General features: G+C 42.3%; 2 protein-coding genes across 2 annotated transcripts; one reads left to right on the forward strand and one right to left on the reverse strand.

Annotated features, from left to right (window-relative positions):
* The first annotated feature begins 5,688 nt into the window (after window positions 1–5,688).
* LOC149847487 (auxin response factor 17-like) lies at window positions 5,689–12,955 on the forward strand. The gene is made up of 2 exons (XM_089994133.1): window positions 5,689–6,750; window positions 11,949–12,955. Exons 1-2 carry the CDS (start codon window positions 5,689–5,691, stop codon window positions 12,945–12,947), a joined length of 2,061 nt encoding a protein of 686 aa, XP_089850259.1. The 3' UTR covers window positions 12,948–12,955.
* A 6,542-nt stretch (window positions 12,956–19,497) lies between these two features.
* On the reverse strand, window positions 19,498–22,926 carry LOC149847488 (uncharacterized). Its single transcript, XM_089998441.1, has 2 exons — window positions 22,730–22,926; window positions 19,498–21,475 (listed from the first exon to the last, which is right to left on the reverse strand). The coding sequence occupies exon 2, from the start codon at window positions 21,034–21,036 to the stop codon at window positions 19,768–19,770; it is 1,269 nt and encodes a 422-aa protein (XP_089854567.1). The 5' UTR covers window positions 21,037–21,475; window positions 22,730–22,926; the 3' UTR covers window positions 19,498–19,767.
* Between the last annotated feature and the right edge of the window lie 353 nt (window positions 22,927–23,279).

A 23,279-nucleotide genomic window follows, 5' to 3' on the forward strand; every position in this document is an offset into this window, starting at 1 on the left:
AATAATACTCTAAGTTGCTTCACCTCCTCAATTATCAAGAATTTGACTTCAATTCGTGAAATTAGTAGATCATGCAACTAGAGGCAATTAGGCACTGTACCTTTAGGTACAAACATGTTTCATGGGTTGGTGTACACATCTACTATTACACCCTGTGTGAATTTGAAACACAAGACCTACCTTTGGATAAAATTATTGTTTCATAAGGTCACACACAATATCAATATCGAATTTCAATCTCAATACAATCTAAGAAACACTCAATCAACAAAACTTGGATCACTTTGGTGATAACCAAAGTGAGTTGATCAAAATCTTTTAGTGTAAGTTCATGTAAAGAATGTCATAACAAATAAAATACATACATTCATAATCTCATGCTTAAATAATCATAGATAACTCAAAAAATAACATGAAACATATCTTATATCATGTTAAAGTTACCAAAAACTATGAGATGAATGACAAAGACACACATTTATGAGTTATATTCATAATTGAGGTCTGAAAACGACCTAAATAAGTCTTTAAAGACCCTAAATCGGTCACAAAAAGCGTTGAATCAGTTACAAAAACCCTGAATCAATCCAAAAAATCGCTTAACCAGTCAAGAAAACCCTCGAGTCGGTCATAGGAGGCCCAAACCGGTCTCATAAACTATTGAACCGATTTTATAAAGATCAAACTGGTCTCAAAATGCATGAACTAATCTTAGAAACCATAGAACCAGTTTTCAAGATGCCTGAATCAGTTCTAGAATGTTTGAACCGGTTTCAGAAACCTCAAAACCGGTCACAGGAACCCCTGAATCGAGTTATGTCCTTAATAGGTTAAATGATTTAGTTCTGGACCTAATCCGATCCATGGTTACTAACTTGGTTCACCACCCAGGAACAATAATGGGTCTTGGACCAAGTTGCAACGGGTAAGGAGTAGACCCCAAACCCCAATGGGTTTGGGTCCAGGCTCAGATCCCACCTGATCAAGCGTAGACCCGATCCACTCGGTCTCTCGAATGAGTTTGGATTTGGATCGGATCCTGCCAGGTCAGGTGCATACCCGATCCACTTGGACCCACCAATGGGTTTGGGAATGCTCTTCCCAAAATATAATCTATTGGAGATCTCAAATGCCGACGAGGTTTGAATAGAAGTTGCTCAGAATTTAATGGAAAACAACTTTCGTTTTGATTTTGTTATTGAATTCTGCACCGATTCACTGAAAAATGCCAATCAAGGTGCCAAACTGTGCATGGACAATTTTTTGCCAAAATTCTATAAAGCTGCCGAAAAACATGCGGGAATCCCTCCACACAACTCTAATGACACTCAAATCACTCAAACAAGATCATCATACATGAATGAACTCAGATCCACTTGTGGATCATCGATCCTCCGTGGGATATGGCCAAAATTTAAGGATGTACAGTAAAGACCACCTCATCGGTCACCAACAAACAACCAACTGAATGACTGGCTGAAATGATTATAGCAAGCAGTGAGTCACTTGTCAATGTTTTCTTAATCGTTGTTTGACATCCCAAAACCAAATGGGAGTCTGTCGAGAGAGAACAATGTCGACAAATTTTTTTGGTAAGCGTCGCATGGATGCCGACACACCCATATCCTAAATATGTGCAACAGATACATGGTGTGGGCACATAATCCAATGTTAGCATAAAATGAATCGCGATAGAGACACTTACTGGATGCGACCTTGGATGATTTGAATGACGCTTCGATGGATGCGGGTAGTCGACATTCTTTTCAACCAATCAATGCCCTCAATAAGCTCAGGTCAGAATATCGAGAGGTGAGCAAGATTCTTGCACCTAGATAGAAAGATCACACACAAATGTGACACTCAATGACCACGTATGCCCTCATGATAGTCCTCATCAAGCTACACGGGATCTCTCTTATTTATAAGGACATCTGGGAGAGGCCTATGATGGGTTCATAATGTGCATTAGTGGAGGTCTCTAATGGATATGAATGGACACTTATGAGACTTCTATGCTCTCCATAACCCAAAAGCCTGTCTCATGTATGTCCCTTGACGTGCTCATGTTAATATGGGTTATTTTTAGGTTTGATCTGATACTATTCAAAATCTAACAAAGACACATGGGTGGGAGGATGATAAAGATAAAAGAAGCTCTCCATGTGGCAGCCCATGAAATGAGATGTATTGTGTGTGAATGACTTACCTAATCCAAAAAAAAAAATTGATGGGAAAAATTCTTTCACCCCTCCGGGTAGAGGAATTTTTCATATCCAAAAACACACATTTTAGAGAAAAAATTATTTCAAAATTTTCTTTAAAAAAGGTTGAAAAAGTTGCCATTTTTTCTTATTTAACGTGCATTTTCTTTTTATCATTTTCCCGCTTCCAAATTACCCTAAGCACCACTACTTTCACAAACATGGAAAAGTTTGGAAAAAGTGAAGGATGTGTTGGTTTAGGTTCTAATGTGGTCACTTGTCATCTAAGTCTACCTATCCTTTCGGGATCACCGACAAGTCATTACAGAATACGTACAACAATGATGCCTTGACCAAGTGAATCTTAGCAAGATCGTTAAGAAAAAAATGCTTTTGCAATTTGCACACATTTAGAGATAAAATTTATAAAAGCCCCATGAAGGAGTGGTCTCTGTGACTGCTGCTTTTATTTTCCCACAGAAAAGTGAATCTTGCTAAAAATATATGCAACGACGTTCAAGAGGGTTTTGTCCATAGTCAAAAGTGGCTTCTTGAGATTGTTTCATTCCCTTTCTTATGAAAGTGAACCTCTTTCATAGGAAAAAAGTCATCTTTCCTAAAATGGGTGAAACAAATATCTTCATGAAAAATCTGTGGTTGGGACCACGTAATAAATGCGAGAAGGCACTATTCCTGTCAAAATGGGTTCATACCTCCCCCATGGAGAAGCATGTATGTCCATTTCAAGGGAAAGTGGGAGTGTAACAAATGTCTTTTTTTTCGACAGAAAAAACTGGGGTTAGGCGGACTCCTACCAGTCATACGACCATACCATTTGGGGTTCGAACTTGAAACGTCCCAACACAAGGCGACGTGCACTAACTGCTCCTGCCAGACAAGCGGAGCCCCGTTGGGTGGGAGTGAAACAAATGTCGCATCGCGAAACTAAACATTTGTTTTAATTCTTCTGAAAAAAAAATTATGAAAATCTTGTTCTCTGAAAATGGAAAGTTTATTTCTTCCAACAAGAAGATACACTTCATGGATAGAAACTGTCTTTCTATTGTTAAAAGAATCAGACATTTTAAACATGCTAGATCATTGTAACTTCAAGTTTTAAACATCAAATCTTAGGTCAGATCTTAATATGAACTAAATCGGATGTCATAGAGTTGAATCTAAGTCTTGATCAGATTCAACAACACACTCGATGCATACCTACATATTGTGTAGATTATTATATATGCCCTATGTTTTTCCAATAAAATCCATAATTTTCAAAATATCATCATTACACCCAAATCCCTACAATTCTGTATGCAGTTTGAAGAGAACAATACAATCTTAACCGTTTCCCAGTGAATCGCATGAATCCCAAGTATCACGTTTGCATCACCACAATACAAAGACTGAGGAACGCAGACAATGGAATCCAATGCATAATCTCAAGAGCCAATATAAACAGTCCAGGTTGTTCGGCTTAGTTTGCGTGACTCAGTCCAACTTACATTTGTCTGTCTAGTTCTAATTACAGAGAGAGACTCAGAGAGAGAGACTCAAGCAACCCGAGGTGACAAATGATGACTTCTTTCACTGGTGGGCTCTGTAAGGGCTTGGGTGTGGGTGATCGAGATTACCCTAACCCCAGCTTGCCTTTCAATATATATATATATATATATATATATATATATATATATATATATATATATATATATATATATTCCTTAACCTTATAAAAAATGAGTTTTTTTTATTTAAATATCTAGCTCTTTTGGAATCTGAACTCCAATCTGAAAGAAATCCTCCCAAACAACTGATACTTGGTTCACTAGGTGAATCTGTTAAAAAAAAACCATAAGAATCAAATCGAACCAAATCTTTTTTTTAATCGACAATTTTTTCCCATTAGATGACACATTCAACAGGGGGCTCGGCTTGTCTGGCAGAAGCAGTTTGTGCACATCACCTTGTTTTGGGACGTTGCAAGTTCGAATCCAAATGATATGGTTGTATATAACTGGTAGGGGAATGCCTAACCCTAGCTTTCTCTGTCTAAAAAAAAAAAAAAAAACAACCCTAAAATTTATGCCAGTCCCTGCGAATGGAAAGGGAGTTAGAAATGGGCAAACACATTTTAAACACTACCAAGTCCATCTGCTTGCAAGACAGAACCGTGGTAAAAAACTTTATGATTTACAGGGGAAGACCAAGTAAAAAATCACAAGATTCACAACCATTTTAGACCCAAAATCCCTAAAATCTACAAGCGGTTAGAAGACAAATGATACGATCTTAACCGATTGAGGGCCCCGTGAAACAACGGATCATTCGTGTCACCACAATACAGGCCCGAGGATCGCATTGTGCGGACAATAGAGTCCAATGTGTTATTCACCAAAAAAGAAAAGAAAAAGTTTCTAGGAAATAGGAGTCATCCTGCTGCCCTTTATGGATGCATATGTTGGAGTTTGAAAAATAGTTCCAACTTGGTCTATGTGCCTAAATTCCTGCTTCTTGGTGTTAACCCCACCTGGTCCATTTTTGAACCATGGGTCTAGTTGGGCTAGGTTAGTCATTGACTTAGGCTCAATGCCCATTGAACAGTCTGACCTAACTTAGCTCACCCAACTTAGAGAGAGAGAGACAGAGAGAGATGACTTAATTTGGAACGAGACCAAGTTCCCAACTTGACGTCAAAATGAGGCCACTTTAAAAGGGGTAAGAATAAGATTAGGGCACCAATGACCAACGAGACAAATGTAGGGGTACATGTGGAAAGCCAAGACAAATTCTTTCTTTTCTTTTCGTTTGTTTCTTTCCTAATTCATACCGGAGTTGAGTCGTGTATGGATGAAAGACATGTATAAGCTTGTCATACCCAAGTCAATTGGGTTTGATTGGATCCAAACCAGGCCCAAACCCGTACATCATTCATTGCAATATCTCTTTATTACTTTATGGAACATGTATGTTAACATGTGTAGGACACATAGTTGTTTGGATTTGGGATCCAGATACCAGTTTGGTTTTGCTTGGGACACCAACACCTAGCACTCATAACCGGACCCGGTTCCTTCTCTAGTTGATTTTATCCCATTTTGCTGGTCTTGTAATGAGGGGGTCCTTAATCCCCCAGCTTGATTATCTAGAAAAAAGAAGAAGAAAAAACCTTGTTAAAACTACATGAACAGCAATTATCTATTTTGTCCTCAGGGGCAAATATTTCAAAATTTTCAAAATTATTGTTGTTTTATGATGATGCTTAGTAACTAATAAAATTATTATAAAATTCATGATATCTTTTGAGAAAAATAGTGACGTTAGCGACTTAAAATTTTCAGGTTTTGATTTTCCTATATATATATATATATGTATATATTCGGATCCTCCTCCCTCCGAATTCGTACAAAAGGGCCTCACGTCTCCACCATTGCACCTCCCTGCGTTTTTTCTCTCTCTCTCTCTCTCTCAAGCACGGATCTCCATGGAGAATGCAACCAACGGTCTGTATGTCTGGTTCTGGCAGGCCTGCGCTGGATTGACGGTCAGGATCTTGCCTGCAGGCTCCCGGGTTTACTACTTCCCGCAGGGCCACGCCGAGCATGCCTCCTCCCCTCCGGCCATCCCTCCCTCCCCTCCCGTCGTCATGTGCCGTCTCGATTCGGTTCGATTCTGCGCGAACCGGGAGACTGACGAGGTGTTCGCTGTCTTCGCCCTGAACCCCGTCTCGCCCACCTCCGGTCCGATCGGTTTCTCCCCCACCGCCGCCGACTCGGTGGAGCCGGCCGCCGCCGCATCGTACTCGAAGGTGCTGACCCAGAGCGACGCCAACAACGGCGGGGGGTTCTCGGTGCCGCGGCTCTGCGCCGACTCGATCTTCCCGCCGCTCGACTTCGACGCCGACCCGCCGGTCCAGACGATCACCGTCCGGGACGCCCACGGCTCGGCGTGGAGCTTCCGCCACATCTACCGCGGCAAGCCGAGGCGCCACCTGCTCACCACCGGCTGGAGCAAGTTCGTCAACAGCAAGAAGCTCGTCGCCGGCGACTCGATCATTTTCGTCAGGGCGGCCTCCGGCGAGATCTTCGTCGGCGTCCGCCGCTCCTCCGGCGCATGCGGCGGCAGCGGCAGCGGCGAGGTGCCGCGGTGGAACACGCCGTTCAAGGACTGGAAGAGGTCGCCGCAGGAGGCGGCGGATCAACCGTCGCCGCCGCCGTCATCGTCGTCGGCGCCGTCCGGAACCCTGGGGTTTTGGCGGAGGAAGGGTTGTGTCACGGCGGCATCAGTGGCGGAGGCGTCCGAGAGGGCGACGTCCGGCCGGGCGTTCGAGGTGGTGTACTACCCGCGGGCGGGGATGCCGGAGTTCTGCGTCAGGGCGGAGGCGGTTGAGGAGGCGATGAAGGTGAGATGGACGGCGGGGATGAAGTTCAGGATGCAGCTGGAGACGGAAGACTCGTCGAGGACGAGATGGTGCACCGGAACCGTCGCCGACGTGAGCGTCGCCGATCCCGTCGCTTGGCCCAACTCACCCTGGAAGATGCTTCAGGTGAGCTCCCTTCTTTCTTCTTTCTTCTTTCTTTTTCTTTTTCTTTGATTATGTTTGATCAGGTTGGGGGGCGGGAATCGTTAATCTTTGATTAATGTGAGTATAAAAGTCCTGTGCTGAAATCTTTAGTGATATGTTTAGTTTGTGATCCAACCGAGAGCAGAGATCTGCCAAATCGCTTTAAAGAAAGTGATTTGGCATCCTAAAGACCGTGGGGTGGGGGTCTTCTGCAATGAACGTTGAAGATGTCAAATCACTTTCTTAATGTGATATGATGATTCACCTGCTCTTCATCCACTTGAGGAATCCGAGCTGCCATTGCTTTATCACGGTTGGGGCCCATGGGTGGGATTGGGTCGTTTAGAGATCGGCCTGTTGTTATGGCCTGGTTCTTGGGTTTGAAGAGCCGGCCCATTGGCCTAATAGACCAATGTGAAGTGGGTCGGTCTGGGTCTGTGACCCAAACCCAACTAATTAGGTAACTAATAAATAATTAATAAGTTTTCATGTACTTAATTAATTATTTTTTATTTTTCATAAAATTAATATAACTAATTAGGTAAATAGTAATAGTTATCAAGTTACTATGCAATTAATTATATTTTTAAAATTTTATATTATTAATAATTAATAAATAGCTTTGGTTCATTGAGCTGGCCTAGTAGCCTGCGTGCTGACTTAGCTCAGGTATATAATGGGCCGGGTTTTGATCAAGTAGCTAACGGGCCCGGACCTAAAACCATGACCCAAACCTGGTCCATGACTGGCCGGGTGGGTTTGGCCCAACCTGATGTGGTTGCCCACTCCTAAGGTTGGGTGGTTGTGGATGGCCGGTGCAGTAAATGACCTGGTTTTCGTTGTCATAATTTTTTTTTTGTTTAGTTTGGGTTTAAAGATTAAAGCATTAAGTATTCAATGATTTGGATTTTATAGAAGAAGTTGGAATCCTGAAAGCGTGGAATTTTGATTATTATGGCTAATCACAGAAAACTCGAAGTCTAAACATTTAATGATTTTGGTTGTTTGGGAATTGTGATTAAGGCAGGAATGTTTAATCTACAGATTAATATGAAAATGCCGAAAGTAAAAATGTGAAAATATTTTAATATGTGACCTCTCTCTAAAAAATAATTTTAAGATATGAGAACTGGTAGTAACTTAGTATGAAAACTTTCAGTCCCCACAAGCTGGGCTGGGCTGGGCTGGGTTTGAGTCAAAGTTTTAGGCGCTGACTCATTAGCTACGGGGCTGAAACCTTAATTATCCGTTACAGTTCATGAGCTATTGGGCTGACCTCATCAGCCTGAGCTACCTAATTAATTTTTTATGTGCAGATTCATGGGCTTCGCCTTCCCTGTCAATATTAAATAATAAACTCTTCTCTATTCTTTTATTTTTTTATTTTTCTTTTGGTGCCCTCTCTAAAGGGATTTTCATGGTCTTGCTCGCAAAATGGTCTAAGGGTAGAATAATTATTTTTCTCATTCTTTTTTGCAAATTAGTCTATATATGCCTTATTAGTGTTTTGCAAAATGGTCCTGTGTAAGAGCAGAATCATCATTTTGTTTGCCCCTTTTAACGGTAGGGGTGGGCATGGTCCCGGCTCGGGCCCGTTTAGAGCTCGGTCCGCTGGGCTTTAAGTGCGGCTCGACCAGGAGATGGCCCGGTTCTTAACGAGCAGCCCATAGCCCAGCCCATTGGCTCGAATGTGAAGCTGAGTTTGGCCAGGCCTAGCACAAATACATTTGTAAATAGTAATAATTAACAAAGTTTTCAATTTCTTATGCACCCAATTAATTATCTTTCTAGTTTTCATACAATTAATGTAACTAATTAGGTACTAATGTTACTATGCAATAGTTAATTTTTCAAAGTTTTATATTATTAAAAAATTAATAAATAACTCATGCTCATTGGGCCAGGCTACCACCTGGCCCACATATATAACGGGTAAGGTTTCAACCCGATAAGTAACGGGCTAGATTCTAAAACCTTGGCCCATGACAGACCGGGTCAGCTTGGCTCATGGGGCCGCCCGGCTGATTGCCTACCCTACTTAACGGTTACCCTAAGATATGTTAACTTCAAGGACTAATTTGCAAGAGTAAATAAAAAGGCAAACAGAATAAGGTGGGGATTGATTTGCAAATTGCTGAAAAGCAGGGCACATTTTTTCAAATAATTCTTTTTTTTTTTTTGATGAATAAAAAATAGTTTTTGTTGATTGTACATATTTTTTAATATTGTTTTTTTCTGTTACAATGTGATGAGAAGGCGGGTACGGTTTTTTCTTTAAACTTTTTTATGACGAAGAACCTTATCTGAGAAAGCTCAGTTAAATGAGCCCAGTCCCTGCAAGGTGAACCCCGGGTAGGGTCATCGACACCCAAGCACTTCTGGAGTCCACTAGCTAAAGGCACCCGCACACCCAATGAGAGTCGAACCTGGGATCAAAGTGTCAACACCTTCTCTCCAGGCACTACAGTAAATGATGCGGTCAAGTGTGATGAGAAGGTGAGTGCTCGAGGCACTACAGTAAATGATGAAGGAATATAGTGGGATGTTAGTATGCCTGTACCTTTTTTTTTTTTTATGAAGGACAGAAAAACCACCCCTGGAATAATAAACCTAGACGCACTGGCTAAGCTTGTGTACTTACCTGTCCCGACAGTGTAAACCCATGGTACACCGCTTGTCCTCAGGCAGTCACCAAGCTTCGGTTGAGCTAGGGCTTATCCCTTGCCCTCAATAATGCAAGGGCCTGATGCTCATGGGAATGGAACCCTGACTACCCGTCTAGGGGCCAAGGCTCCTCCCACTGCACCAAACCCCTTGGGGATGTATGCGAGTGCCTTTAACCTGGTGGACTCCATAAGAACTTGGTTGTTGGTGTTTCTATCTCGCAGGAGGCAGGCTCATTAAGTGACCCGGTTCTGGGCGAGAGTTATTCATCGTAAAGCCATTTCTACCATTTTTTTGCCCTCTGAAAAAATGTTTTATATAAGTGCATGGAGAAACCAGCCTTTGTCATGATGTTGCAAAAGGGTTGGTACCGAAAGTTGCTGTTCAGCTCATCTTTTATTTATTTATTTGAAGAAAAAATAAATTCCAATTTTTAGCATACATGAATAAAGGTTGACGTTCAGCGTCGTTAGTCACATACATATGAGTAGTACTGCCATAATTGTGAAAATGTCATTTCCATGCAGTTAAAAAAGAAAACAAAAACACTATTTTTGATCATGAGTAAATGTTAATATCCAGTTCTTGTCTTTGTCTATTTTGAGCATGAATAAATGTTATATATAAAAACAGCATAAATATATTATCTAAATAAAAGAACTCTATGTAATAGAAAAAATATCTATGACCATAAAAATATTAGTATATTACCTTTGTCCATTTTGAGCATGAATAAATGTTATATATAAAAACAGCATAAATATATTATATAAATAAAAAAACTCTATGTAATAGAAAAAATATCTACTACCATAAAAATATTAGTATATACTATATACCTAACAATTGGGTAATGTAACGTTTAATGATATGACTAAAATACAAGCACTAAAAGATATGAATTAAAGAAAGTAACTTGATTATTTTATGAATCATCAAGTTATTATGTCAAGCATCACAATCAACTAATTAATGTGATGAATAAACGTCAATATAAAAAAAAGAACGTAGCAGTGAAATCGTGAATTTGGTAAAGTAGATGAGATTTTCAGAGTAAGAATAAGAAACCTAAAATAGCAAGTAGTCATAATTAGAATGACTAAAATGCTATTTCTAATGAAAATTAACATGATAACAGGTTCATTTGCAAGTAAAATAAGTAAACATGTTTCTATCATACAATGTCAATAGTGCCTTATTAAAACCTAAAAAGTTTTAAATTGAGATTATGATTAAGACAAACCATTCAGTGATAGCTATAGGTAGGGGTGTAACTAGGTCCGATACAACTCGATGTCCCGAACCAATATTGGTGGTCCCGTGTGTGTGGGTCTTGGTTATTTTAAATGAAGACCCAAACTCGAACGGACCTGACTTGACTCTGTACCTGCACCCAAATGGTTCTCCATATTTTAAAACCAAATCAACCCGAGCCCGACCCAATTATGTACTTGAACCCGCTTTGTACCCAAACCTGAGCCAACCCTTACCTAACCCGACTATATACCTGAACAAACCTGTACCCGAACCCACTTCATACCTGATCCATCTGAAAGATTCTAATTGGTAAATAATATATATTCAACTAAAAGATGTTTATAAACTTAGAATTAATATGCAATGCATTTTGGTAATCTAAACTTTAATTCATTTTTTCATATACTTCCTGTTGCCTTTTTATCGTGTAAATTGTCTGATTGAAGTGGAATCCCAAAATAATACTCCAGAGTTCATTGATATATCATTGTTTTTTCTTCAACTTAAAATGTTTGGTTGGCATTGATATATTCTTTTTATACTCAGATTTTGACATTATTTAAAATAGTTATTAAGCTTCTATTTTGTTAGCATATAATCTTCTTAAATTTGATGTTTCAAATGATATAGATGAGCAAAACTAGAGTTTTTTTGGGGAGTCGATTTAGAAAGATAAACAAGTATGATTCCCCAATGCACATGGTTGATCCTCTTCAGAACTTGTAAGTTTGAAGAATCCAAACTACATTGTGTGTTAAGATGTGGTTGCATTGAATTTAATCTCACATGTTTATTTTCAATAACAATTGAAAATTATAGCTAATGCATTGACTTAGTTCCTGAATATGATTTGTTCTTTATATGTTTAATAGCAGCTTGATTGCCGATAAATTAACAATATATGCTATATATAGCTGATTGGAAAATGATAAATTGCTAATATATTCATTTGCTACCATGGTTTATCCACATCCTACATTACATCGTACCTATTTTTATATATTAATCAGACAACAAATTCCAATGCACAAATAGTTTAAGACGAGAAAATTCTACCCCTTATGTTAAAAGGGAAGACCAAACAATCATGAGGTTCATGACAGGATTTAAGTGAGGTTTATTAGTTGTACTGCGTTTTTCAAAATACTGAACAGGACAGTCAGTTAAGAAGTGGCCTTATTTGTGCATTTGCATGTATTCTTAGTGTGTGTTTTTTGGGGATGGCTCCATCTTCTCATTGTGTAATTTCTGAACATCAGGTCACATGGGATGAGCCTGAAAGTTTGCCAAACATAAAGCGAGTGAGCCCATGGGAGGTTGAACTAGTATCCACCATGCCACAACTCGCAATCCCCACCCTATCCTTCCCAAATAAGAGATCAAGAGTTCTGGAGAGCCCCGAGTTGATAGTAGAGAGAAGAGGAACTCCCTCATATCCTGTAGCAGGGTTTGATACAGTACTCGGGAACTTGATCCAACCAGTGGTGAGCTACAGCAGTTTTCCTGCTGGCATGCAGGGAGCCAGGCACGACTTGATGTTTACAGGCAGTTTGCCCAACTTCTCCCCCATCAAGGTCCATCAGAAAACATTCTCTGGCAGCCATGTTGGGCAGAACACTCTTCCTGAATGGAATTATGGGCCTGCTGAATCAAGCACAGACAAATTGTCAAGATCTGAGCAATCCTCACCAGATAGCTCTGGTGAGATGCACCATTTTGGAACCGATCGTGTTGAGGGTCAGACAAGGAGCCTACCTAATGTCCTCCAATTATTTGGAAAGATCATATGTACAGAACAAAATGGAGGTGGTGGTGTCTTTGATAATGAGGCAAACCACACAAACCAACTTGAAGAAGGTGGCTTCAACAACAGGTTCTCCCCAAAACTGCGCTTAGATGGTGGCTTGAAAGACAAATGCCAGATGCTTGAGCGTTTTGTTGATGGTGGTCTGAATGATAAGTGCCCCACAAAACAGCTTCAGGGTGGTGGGCTCAAGGACAAGGAAGAGGGAGTGAGCAACAATGGATGGCTGAAACCGATGTTGGATGGTGCCATGGGTTGTGATCTTGAGCGTGAGATGCAGCAGCATTGGGAAGGTGGGCCTCATGATGATCAGGAACTGTTCCCTACCAAAGGCAGCATAGTCTGTAAGGACTTCAAGGAAGCTGAGGGTGATGGCCCTGGTCCGGCGCTTGAACACTCCAACTTTTGCTCGTATGAACAGTTGTACCAGCGGCTCTTTGAGGCATGCAGGTGAAGGGCCCATTCAGGTACATATGCCTCTCTCTCTCTCTCTATCTATATATATATACACTAAGATTGTCTATATCTTTAGACCATTGTCTGCTAAAAGTTACAAACTATAGAAATAGTTCTTATGGTTTGATATGTTTGAAGATTTTAAATATAATGAGAATCTGTTGTTTTCCCGTGTCTAAGTCAAAGTCTGAGTTTAAGGCTTGGCGAGCCTAGGGAAAACCCCACATTTTTTTTCTTAGAACTTGGTGAAGATTTTACTTACCACCCTAAATTACAGACTTGAAAAACTTAGATTTGTCCAAGGTTGGTTCGATCTGTACTTGATATACGACCAAGATTTAGTCATCCTAGTGTCCATTAGCTTCTTATAAACGAAACTCTTCATTGAGTTGGTATCGTGTATATTGAATTTTGTAAGACTAAGAAGTTTTACACTACCAGGACGGTGACCGTAAGTACGGCCTGCGCTCCTGGGAGCGGTTTCTCCGTGTCACAAAGAAACAAAAAAAAGGACCCACCAAAGTTGGTTTGATCTTGATCCTTTCAGCTGTGAAGCCAGATTCTGTCAGCCAATTCTTCATTGGCTTCTGATAAATTGAAAGAGTCTTCCCTGATTTGCTTTAGGTAAACCAAGTCAACTAGGATGAATCAGGACCTTTTATCACTCATTCATGTTAGCTTTTGAAGTTTTGTGAGATTATATTCACTGTTATTGAGTCTAGATTTTATAATCATTGCAGTGCATGATTTATGCTTTGGTATTGCTTATTCTCTTGTTTATTACCTGGTTATGTCCCAACGTGGGCGAGATATGGGATTTGATCTAAGCTGAAGCTTTGTCTCTAAGTCTTTTGCTGCAAGTGACGTCATTTCCTTCATTTGTGCACATGAAATGCATGCAGAGATTTCCTGAAGATGGCGAGGAAGCTGATGATCATTTAACTTGGAACGGGTAACATCCGATGCCGGGGTTTGGTTGTGCTATATGTTTGCATCTAGGATGCCGGTGCATCTTGTTTCGAAGAAACAACGGAATCTGACTGTTACGATGTTTGCTTTGTCTTAACTTTTGGTGTAGTGTGGTAGTCATCCATTAACCTTCCAGTACAATAACTGTTCTGATTTTAGGGTAATCGTAGTACAAACTGTATACTCTTTAGTTTGTCTGGCTGTTCATGTAACGATATGACTTCAGGTTAGGTGATCGTTTGGAACTATTTTCTTCTCAATCATGTTTCATTGTTAATCTTTGATTTAGCTGTTTGTGAAACTTATACATTCTGATTTGGAGCTAGAATTTAGAGTTCCATCAAAATCTGTTTGGTAGTAAGTTGTTGGGGCACATTTGTGCATTTGGGGGTTAGTTGAGGATTATGCCTCTATGATTAAGCACCTAAAATTAAGGCACATTTTGCCTTTCATTTCTCCACTACCCAAGTCCCCGGAAGCTGGGCTACCAAACAGAGCCTTTCAGCTTGTAAAATTCCATCCCATTAAATTACGTGCATGCATCAAGTCTGTTCGAGTGTGCTGTCTAATGCTCATATCCATAATCATCTTTATTGTTCCTAGCATCTTTGAGCATATGTGTACCTCTAGTTTATGATGTTCAATATTTTAGGAGGTTTCAAGCAATTGCCTATCTGATACTTATGCCAATCTTATGTGGAATCGAGTCTGCTATGCGCAGACCGAAGGGGTTTGGCATAGTGGAATGGGGCCTAGAACGTTTAACGGGCAGTCTAGGTTCAAATTCCACAGGCGTCACCTCACCCCTGCATAAGCCGAAGCTTGGTGACTCCCTGGGGTCGGAGTTTTACGCTGACATGAGCAGAGACCGTAAGTATGGCAGGCTTAGCCAGTGATGCTAGGTGTCTACGCCTGGAACGGTTTCTCCGAGTAAAAAAAAATCAAGTCTGCTATGCACACAAAAAATGAGTTGGGTGCAATTCACCGCGACTCTGGTGGTTCCCTTTGTAAGGTAGCCCCACCTTGTTGTTGGTCCCTTGTATTGCTTAAATTGTATGGGGGAAGTTTGTAGGGCAGCAGGGTTGATGCTTGACTTGGAATAGATTTGCAGTATCAAAACATAGCTGTACTGGGTATGGCTTGGTTCGGTACGCTTGAGATTGGCCTTAGTAATTAGTCCTCTTCATCATATTTAGTATACCTACCCGGTCAATGGACTTGAACTGTGAATGGATCACAGAGGTCTGAATCACTGATATATCACATGTGATATTGGGCTGAAGCTCTCATCATCATCAATCCGCTGAAGCTCAAAAATTTTGATAACCGAAAGTATGCTGGGCCCGATCGGCTTTTGGGAACATTCTTTCATCAATTTGTTTACTCATATTTTAAAGCATGTTTGCATGCCACAGAAAGTTGGGGGATTCCGCGGAAATGCATGGGGCCCCATGCATTTCAGCGGGACCCACAGCCTCCCATTTAAACGAGTCATTTTTTTTCAACGGGTTGCAAAACCTGACACGACCCGCCAACCCTACCCGTTGACCCGTCAAACCGACCTGCCAACCTGACCCGTGAACCTGAGAACCCGTTTACCTGACCCAACCCATTTATTAAATGGGTTGGTGGGTCATGTCGGGTTACCCGTTTATTAAACGGGCCGGGTTCGTGTTTGCCACAGCTGACCCGTTTAATAAATGGGTCGGGTTTGGGTTGAGGTATGCTGACCCGCCAACCCGACACGATTGCCACCCCTAGGTTGATTACACTTCCAGCAAAAACTAAGTCCGACAGGGGGGTGATCGGACTTCTTTTCTGCCAGACAGGCTTAGTGACTAACAAACGGGCGCTCAAGGGGGGGGGGGGGGGGGGTCTATACGTTAATACGGCTCTTCAATCCACCAAATTATATTTTAGAAGTGGTCTAAAATAACTTAAATTAAGTTTATATTATCACAAAGCTTCTCAAGGTCAATGATGAAACCATGAGAAAAGTACAAGTTGAGATTGTGATTGCCAGCTGCAACTGTTTTGCTTGGGATCCTTACCAACAAATTGCATGACTTAAGATGTCAACACATAGTATTAGGTTAGGCCTTACTTTTCAAAACAAATTTAGGACGATTTACTACCGAGGTGGTATCCCATGCAGTAAGCGGGGTCCTCTGTCAAGCTAAAGGTCCAGGATTGAATCCCTCTGTCACATGGGGCGGGTGTTGTTCTGGTAGGGGTCCGCCTAACCCCAGCTAGACTTAAAAAAAAAAAAAAACAAAAAACAAAATTTAAGACAATTTGCTTGAAGAATAGGGGGAGGATTAGGTGCAATGTGATTGCAAACTTTTTGGGTGCTGATGCACCTAATCACCCATTATCTTTGGGATACAACCTGTCAGCGGTGGGCCCAACATCAGATGGTGGGTGATCAGGTACAGCAGCACACCTAAAGTGTGCAATCACACTGCACCAGATCTCAAATTCTGGAGAATAGCTGCCTATAGGTATAAGATACCTAGCGCCTTGTGAGTTGTGAAGCCACCTAAGACTCGAGATACAAGTCACTATAAAATATGCCAACGACTATGAGGTGTCACAGCTGCCCAAGACTGACCCGAGTTAGGGTTTAAACTTTAAACGCCTGGCCTGACAGCCTCCTTTCCGGCTGGCACCATGAATGAGGCCTTCTGCATAGCAGTGCCACAGCCAAAGCCCGAGGGTTTCGGTTTGCCATTCCCCTACAACCAACAAAGTGTCCACCCGGGCAGTCTAGGTTAAAATCCTATGGGCGTCACCTTTGCATAAGCTGAAGTTTAGTGACTCCGTGGGGTCAAGGGGTAAGCCCTCAGAGCTTTACACGGACGTGAACAGAGACCATTAATACGGCAGACTGAGCCAGAGAAGTTTCTAATGTGAACAGGAACAGTCATAGCTGGCCCCATGCCTGTAAGGCTCTGCGCAGGGGCCAAGATCAATGACCAGGGCTATCCTCACCTCGTTAACATTGTCCTCCAATTTGTCTCTAATCCAATTACCCAATGAGAGAGAGAGAGAGAGAGAGAGTTACTTGACGAGGTACAACTCATAAGAGGGCTGGGCCACCACAGCCAAGGAACCACTAGAAGCTACAGAACCAACCATTGTCCTAATTCAGTCAGGCAAGTTTTCTTAAATCTACGCATTTCCCTTGAAGCACATCAACTCTTGCCTAGAAAAACAAAAACTCTTAACAACCGAAGAAAGAAACAAACAGGAGGTTAATTGAGTATGAACAACCGTTTTACCTAATGAGGTACAACTCATAAGAGGACCATCATGACAAGGAAGCACTCATACTAAACTTGGACCCTTGACCCGTAACCCAATACGGCAAAAAAAGTCCAGCTGGTATCTTCTAGCGGTCTAGTTCTAATCTCAAACCCTTTCCAAACGCAAGGTAACCAACCAAAGCAAGAAAAAACATCACTGTCACCCCCCCATCCTCAATTAACAAAGAGGACCACTAGAGCAACGTACCATTAGTAACGGCCTGGACACTTTCCCTTCACCCACACCTCAGCTGATTCACCATTTTGATCTAATGGAATAAAACTTGCACCAATTCCCCCTGAGCAAGTAGCCAGTACAGCAACTCCCTGGGGGGCAAGGGATAAAAGCCCACGGCGTTTTAGTAAGAAAAGCAGGCAGAGCCAGCGGGACTAAATCTTTGATCCTGAGGGTGGTTTCTCCCTATAAATATTAAAAAAAAAAGTAGCCAGTACCAGGACCAGCACAAACCAGTCAACCTAACGACACCGAGCCGAACCACTGACCTTAAGCCGTCAGATTCCTACTCGTTTTAGGATTTTCCTAGCAAAGAATCTTAACTCACACCCTTTTCATCTGACTGGACAAAACTCATAGGAGGACCACTAGAGCAAGGAACCTCTATAAACAACCTTTAATCTAATCAATCAATCAAGCTACAATTCTTATAATTAGACAGAAAAGCCTAGAACACGATCCAATCTCAGTCACTTTCACCTAAACTTTTTGCATCTCATGAAGACAACCAGAGTACGGCAGTTTTTTTTTTTTGAAAAGCAAGCTGGGGTTAGGCAGACCCCTGCCAGTTATACAAAGATACCATTGAGATCTGAACTTGCAACGTCCCAACACAAGGTGACGTGAACTAGCGGTTCCTACCAGACAAGCGGAGCCCCCCCCCCCCCGTTGGTGAGCGGGGCAGTTTATCCTAACGAACACTTGGACTAAAGCAATCAAGTTAATGATCATGGAGAGCCATTTTCCCCACAATTCACCAACTAAAGCTCTTCTTCCTTTTCTCTACAAGGCAAACACTAACAATTCATCTCTCTCTATCAAAACCCGTGCAAGGATGGAGGCGCAGATGGAAGCAGGATTTTGAGACAGCGGGGGTGGAGACCTTGTCCCCCACACCCGCCCCGCCCGTTGCCATCCCTAAGCACGGAGACCAAAAGATAAGAAAACAACAGAAAGGGACAAGTGATAAAGGGAAAAGTATGAAGCGATAGAGCAAGAGACACTGTAAGAGCAAGGCTTAATAATAGATTAGATAGACACTAAATTGTTTTACACCCAGCTAAGCCTCTTTTTGATAACATCCAGGCCAATTTGCTCATCCGGACCACCCCAAAATTGACCACTGATCACCACCACCACCACTCTCAACAGATAAAAAAGAACAAAAGGACGGGTTGTGAGAGCAAAGATTCTGCTATGCAACAAGGACAGAGGAGACGCTTTCAGGTCAGCATCAGGGCCTCAGATCTCTGATGCATCTTTCTGACAATGAAAAGCGAGAACACTTAAGATGATGCTTGTGACTGTGTGTGGTTAATCTAACCACGGAAGGGCTACGATTGACTCAGGAGGGTCAGGAGCATGATGATGAAGGCTACACTTGACTCGGGAGTCAGTAACATGATGATGGTGTCCTAGTGCAGGGTCAGACCATCATTTCTGAATGTATTGCTTGGGGCTGTGCTAGCCCTGAAGCCGATGTGAACAGAGGCAGCGTCAGATCAAGAACGAGTGGTGGGGCCCACCACCAACCGCATCAGGCACCGCAGAACCATGGATCCACCTCCCCCACATTCTCTCCAAACAAGAGAACCACACCCAGAACGATCAGAGAACCTCCTCCCCTACCTATCAGGCTATCACCATCTTCACTACCCACATTGAATAAGACACGCCGGCATAGATAGAAAGTAACAAGAGACTGGATAAGCACTTGCATCCACACCTACAACTTAAAGTTCACGTCTTTCCCTTGGACCATCCATCGCTCTAAAGACGCAACGGTGTGACATGGAGGCTACGAAGAAAACCAAAAGCAGACGCAAGATTGTCGGATGACTCTTAAAACAAAATTTGTTTCGAAGTACATCTGTGGGCAAAGAAAGGAAAGGGGGAATAAAAAAATAAGAGTTTTCAGCAGGACTGACCTGGGTGCAATCGTAGAAGCCTTCCATAAAACCTTGTATCGTTGAAGCATCTGCGTAGGAACCTCACAAAAAGAGTCAAATGATTCATGAGAAGCACGCATACACTGCAGAAACAAGTAACTGCTGCTAGGAAACGATCCGTATTAACTTTTACCCCTTGACACAAGTTCCACAAAATTGATACCAAAAAACCAAAGAGGCCAAACATAAAAAATGCGTGGCTCTTCTGTACCGACCTGGTTGAGTCTAATATCACAGCATGATTTTGTAATGTAATTCCACGATTCAACTCAACGTGGGGTGCATTTCGTGATTAAAAAGAAACGAAAGCAGAGAAAAATTACAACTGTTGAGACAATAAAGATGAATTAGAAGGAAGCTTCAATCGGATCTAGTTCGAGTGGAGGAATGGGGGACTTCTCTAATGTGTGCCATGGGCCTTCCTGGAAGCACTTGAGATTCGGGAGGAGAGGAGAGGCGGAGGGCAGTAGCAGAGAAAAGGTTGACTTCCTCGAATTCTGCAGGCCGGGCATCTTTCAGCATCGTCCGAAAAGAGATAGAACCAACCTTTGTGGACTCACTGTCCGAATTCCTTCCTGCACTGGTTGTAGAACCTAGCTCAATGACGCTCTGGTTGGCGATAAGGGAAGTATTATCATCATCAGGATCACTGACGACCATGGACGCTGCCGTGGTTGCAGTCCCACCTCCTCTAATACCAGATTCTATGCACCACCTGCTCAGTTCTAGCGAGTCTGCCACAGGGCAATAGACCAGGACACCAATCACAACTATTGCACAAGACAACAGTGCTAGGAATGCCAAGAACTCAAGAACTTCATATACTAGCTCCCCCGGCTTCGATAAAACGGTGAAGCCCAGGAAAAGAATTCGAATAGGAAGCAAGCCTACAACTGAGAATATCAGATAGTAAATCCTTCTTTGCAGGCCTTTGTTGATTACCACAGACACCAACCTTGCCCCAAGATAGAAGAGATAGCCTATCAACAGTGATGCAAAGAGTCCATGAAGAACTGTACTGAGTAAAGGGTACGTGCACAAGATAGGAACAATGCTGTCAACTGCTCTAACTTCACCAAAATAAGCTTTTGTAAAGTATGAGGGGATTTTCCTTGATTCATCTTGTTCAGTATAGACAGGGCCCACTAACACAATGATCATATGCAAGATGAATAGCGGTAGGCAAAAGAGGAGAACATGAGCAATTGTTTTTCCATTCCACTGCCGGCTTAATGTTCCTGAATCTTTTCTCTTCAGAGAAGCGTGAAGCAGAAGTACCACAGTGATGAAAAGACTTGGCTCAGCAAAACCAAAATTTGAAAGTATGTAGACTTTGCACAGATTCTTCCGCCATCGTGGGCTTAAGGAATACAGAACTCTCCTCTCAGTTCTGAGCAGATCAAGGTGCTCAATCTCTCCAAATCCCCACCAGATTGCTAACAAAATAAGCACAATCCTAACTACCCAAGGGCCATTAAAATACCCCAATTGCAGAAAGTGTTCTCTTTTGATACGATCCCGGAAGTGGAGTAGATAAAGAATGCAGAACACGCAGAGCAGTAATAACAAAACCACTAGACAAATTGTCACCACACCGAGTGTATCGGTGGCGAGTCTGGTCAGGGGCATCACCCGAATCTCGAATGACACGCATGCTCTCTTCCAGCATCGATACAATGGCACCCTTCTCTAACTGAGAAGGCTTCCACAAGAAGCCACAGATTAAGACCCCTTTTAAGTATATTGCAAAGAACCTGTTGCTCAAAAGTCCAAAATAATCCTTATCCAACAATCAGGCAGGATCTTTCTACATCTTATGATCCAACTTTACTAGATACTGATTCCCAAGGAAAGAACTGCACCTCAGATTATTGATTAACCCAGATCCTCTCTACACGGTGTCAGCCAACTGCTGGCCTTAGGCTACACAAGCATTAAACAACTTGATGATATTCCACCTGAAGATTCCTTGATGCACTTAATGTATCAGAACCTACGTGCTTTTGCGAACTCTTACTCCTTTTGACATAAAACCTAATCTTCTTCAGGAAGGTAGTGGAGAGTACGCCTGTTACAAGCAGCAAGAAGAACAGCGGTAAACATCCAAGTCCGTCTGAAAACACTCAGAAAAATCATTTCAGCCTCGATTGTTTTTCGATTAACAACCACTTAAGGTTTTTGTTCAAAGGGAAAGGAAGAAAGAGAGGTGAAGTGTAGAAAACGAACACAAGCAGCATGAGTTCATCTATCTTCCTTTATCAAAAGACTCGAATATAATTCAAAGGCGACATGGGTACTGATCAAACTCCATGTCTACATGGACTCAAGTAAGTCGTTGAAATCTGCATAGAGCTGGGTCAAGCAACCAACCAAACACCACACAGCCGAGACCCCTTTGAGTTCAACTGTGTTAAACCTCCATATATAGCAGAAGGCTGCAACTCCTGACAGGATGATCAAAAGAGGACACAATTCCCATGGAGATGGAAGTATGGAGTTGAAGCGCTCATCAGTAATCGAACAACCGCAATTATCTCTCATAAAAACCAAAGCTTTGGCTTGGGTAGAACTTGCATTTCATCAAATGCTTCCCAAAACCCAACCTACGGAACTACCCAAGTTCAACTACGTTTAGAAACGCCAAAATGTAGCAGCGCAAAAGGAAACAAGGGGGTAAATAGGAAAATACAGAATAATGAAAAGGTACAAAGTAGTGACACTCAATTTCCCCCCTCAATTCCACGTTAATGAGAACAATTCCACGTTAATGAGAACAATTTCACGTTAAATCTATTCTTTTTTCCGCCAAAAAACACATCGAACTCGACATTTATGCGAGAACCTCATTACAACTAGCAAAAATCCAACTTTAGGCAGAAAAAACGTGAGTTTAAAGAGTATAAAAAATAGTATTTCACGCTGCAACTAGAAAATTACCCAACTTTCCTTGAAATTCCTGCTGTCCAGAGAACCCCCAAAACACTCAGAAAAACCACAAAAAAGCAAAAGAAAGAAACTGAGAATTCCACTTGAAATCCAATAAAAAAAAACCCACTCAAAACAACAAACGTTTAACTTAAGTAACCGCTCGCATCTCAACATAACAGAGTACGGAAACCCTAAATCCCAACTAGACCGAGCAAAAAAACCTCACGAACCTAAACGACCCCCCCCAAACCCCAAACAGCAACTCGTCTAACCTACCAAAGCACCAAATTCCAGGCATACCGTACTGTTCTATGGATCATCCAGCACCATCCAACCCCTAAAAGCGAAAACTGAGTCCGAAACGGAAGAAAGCAAGCAAGAAACTAGCGAGTACCTCTCGGAGGAGTCTCCCGACGGTCCACATTACCACGAGCGTGCGCGATCCTGCCTCGTCCGAGGGACTCCTGGATGAGCGCGCATTTTCCGGTCGTAACACGCCGGAAACTAGCGATCCTGGAAGAAGAACGGGGGATCCAAGGCAGAGGCAGAGGCAGAGATAGAGAGAGAAAGAGGACGGAGCGAATAAGACTAGAGAGAGAGAGAGGGGAAGAAGAATGGGGAGGGGGAGAGGGTGGGTCCCGGGCGGGGGGCGATGGTCGCTGACAGCCTGGAGCCAGCTGTGTGGAAACCTGCAGCTTTGGTCCGAGCCTCAGCTTGGTTTTATCCGAACCTAGCTGGCTCAGGTCACGAGCTTCGGGCCCAGTTTTTTGACCTTTGCCTCTTCGGTGGGGCCCAACGACGGTCACTGGCTATAGCCGGTGGGAGGTCAAATGGCGCGCCGTGGGACGAGCGTCGACCTGGGTTCGCGGTAAAGGGTAGTACGGAGGATCCAGGTGGCGAAAAAAAAAATGACGGCCGTGTGCCTTGACTTTTCTGTCGCCGTG

This window comes from Nuphar pumila, chromosome 2 (assembly GCF_984573655.1).
Source record: "Nuphar pumila chromosome 2, dmNupPumi1.hap1.1, whole genome shotgun sequence".
In the NCBI taxonomy this organism is placed as follows: Eukaryota; Viridiplantae; Streptophyta; class Magnoliopsida; order Nymphaeales; family Nymphaeaceae; genus Nuphar; species Nuphar pumila.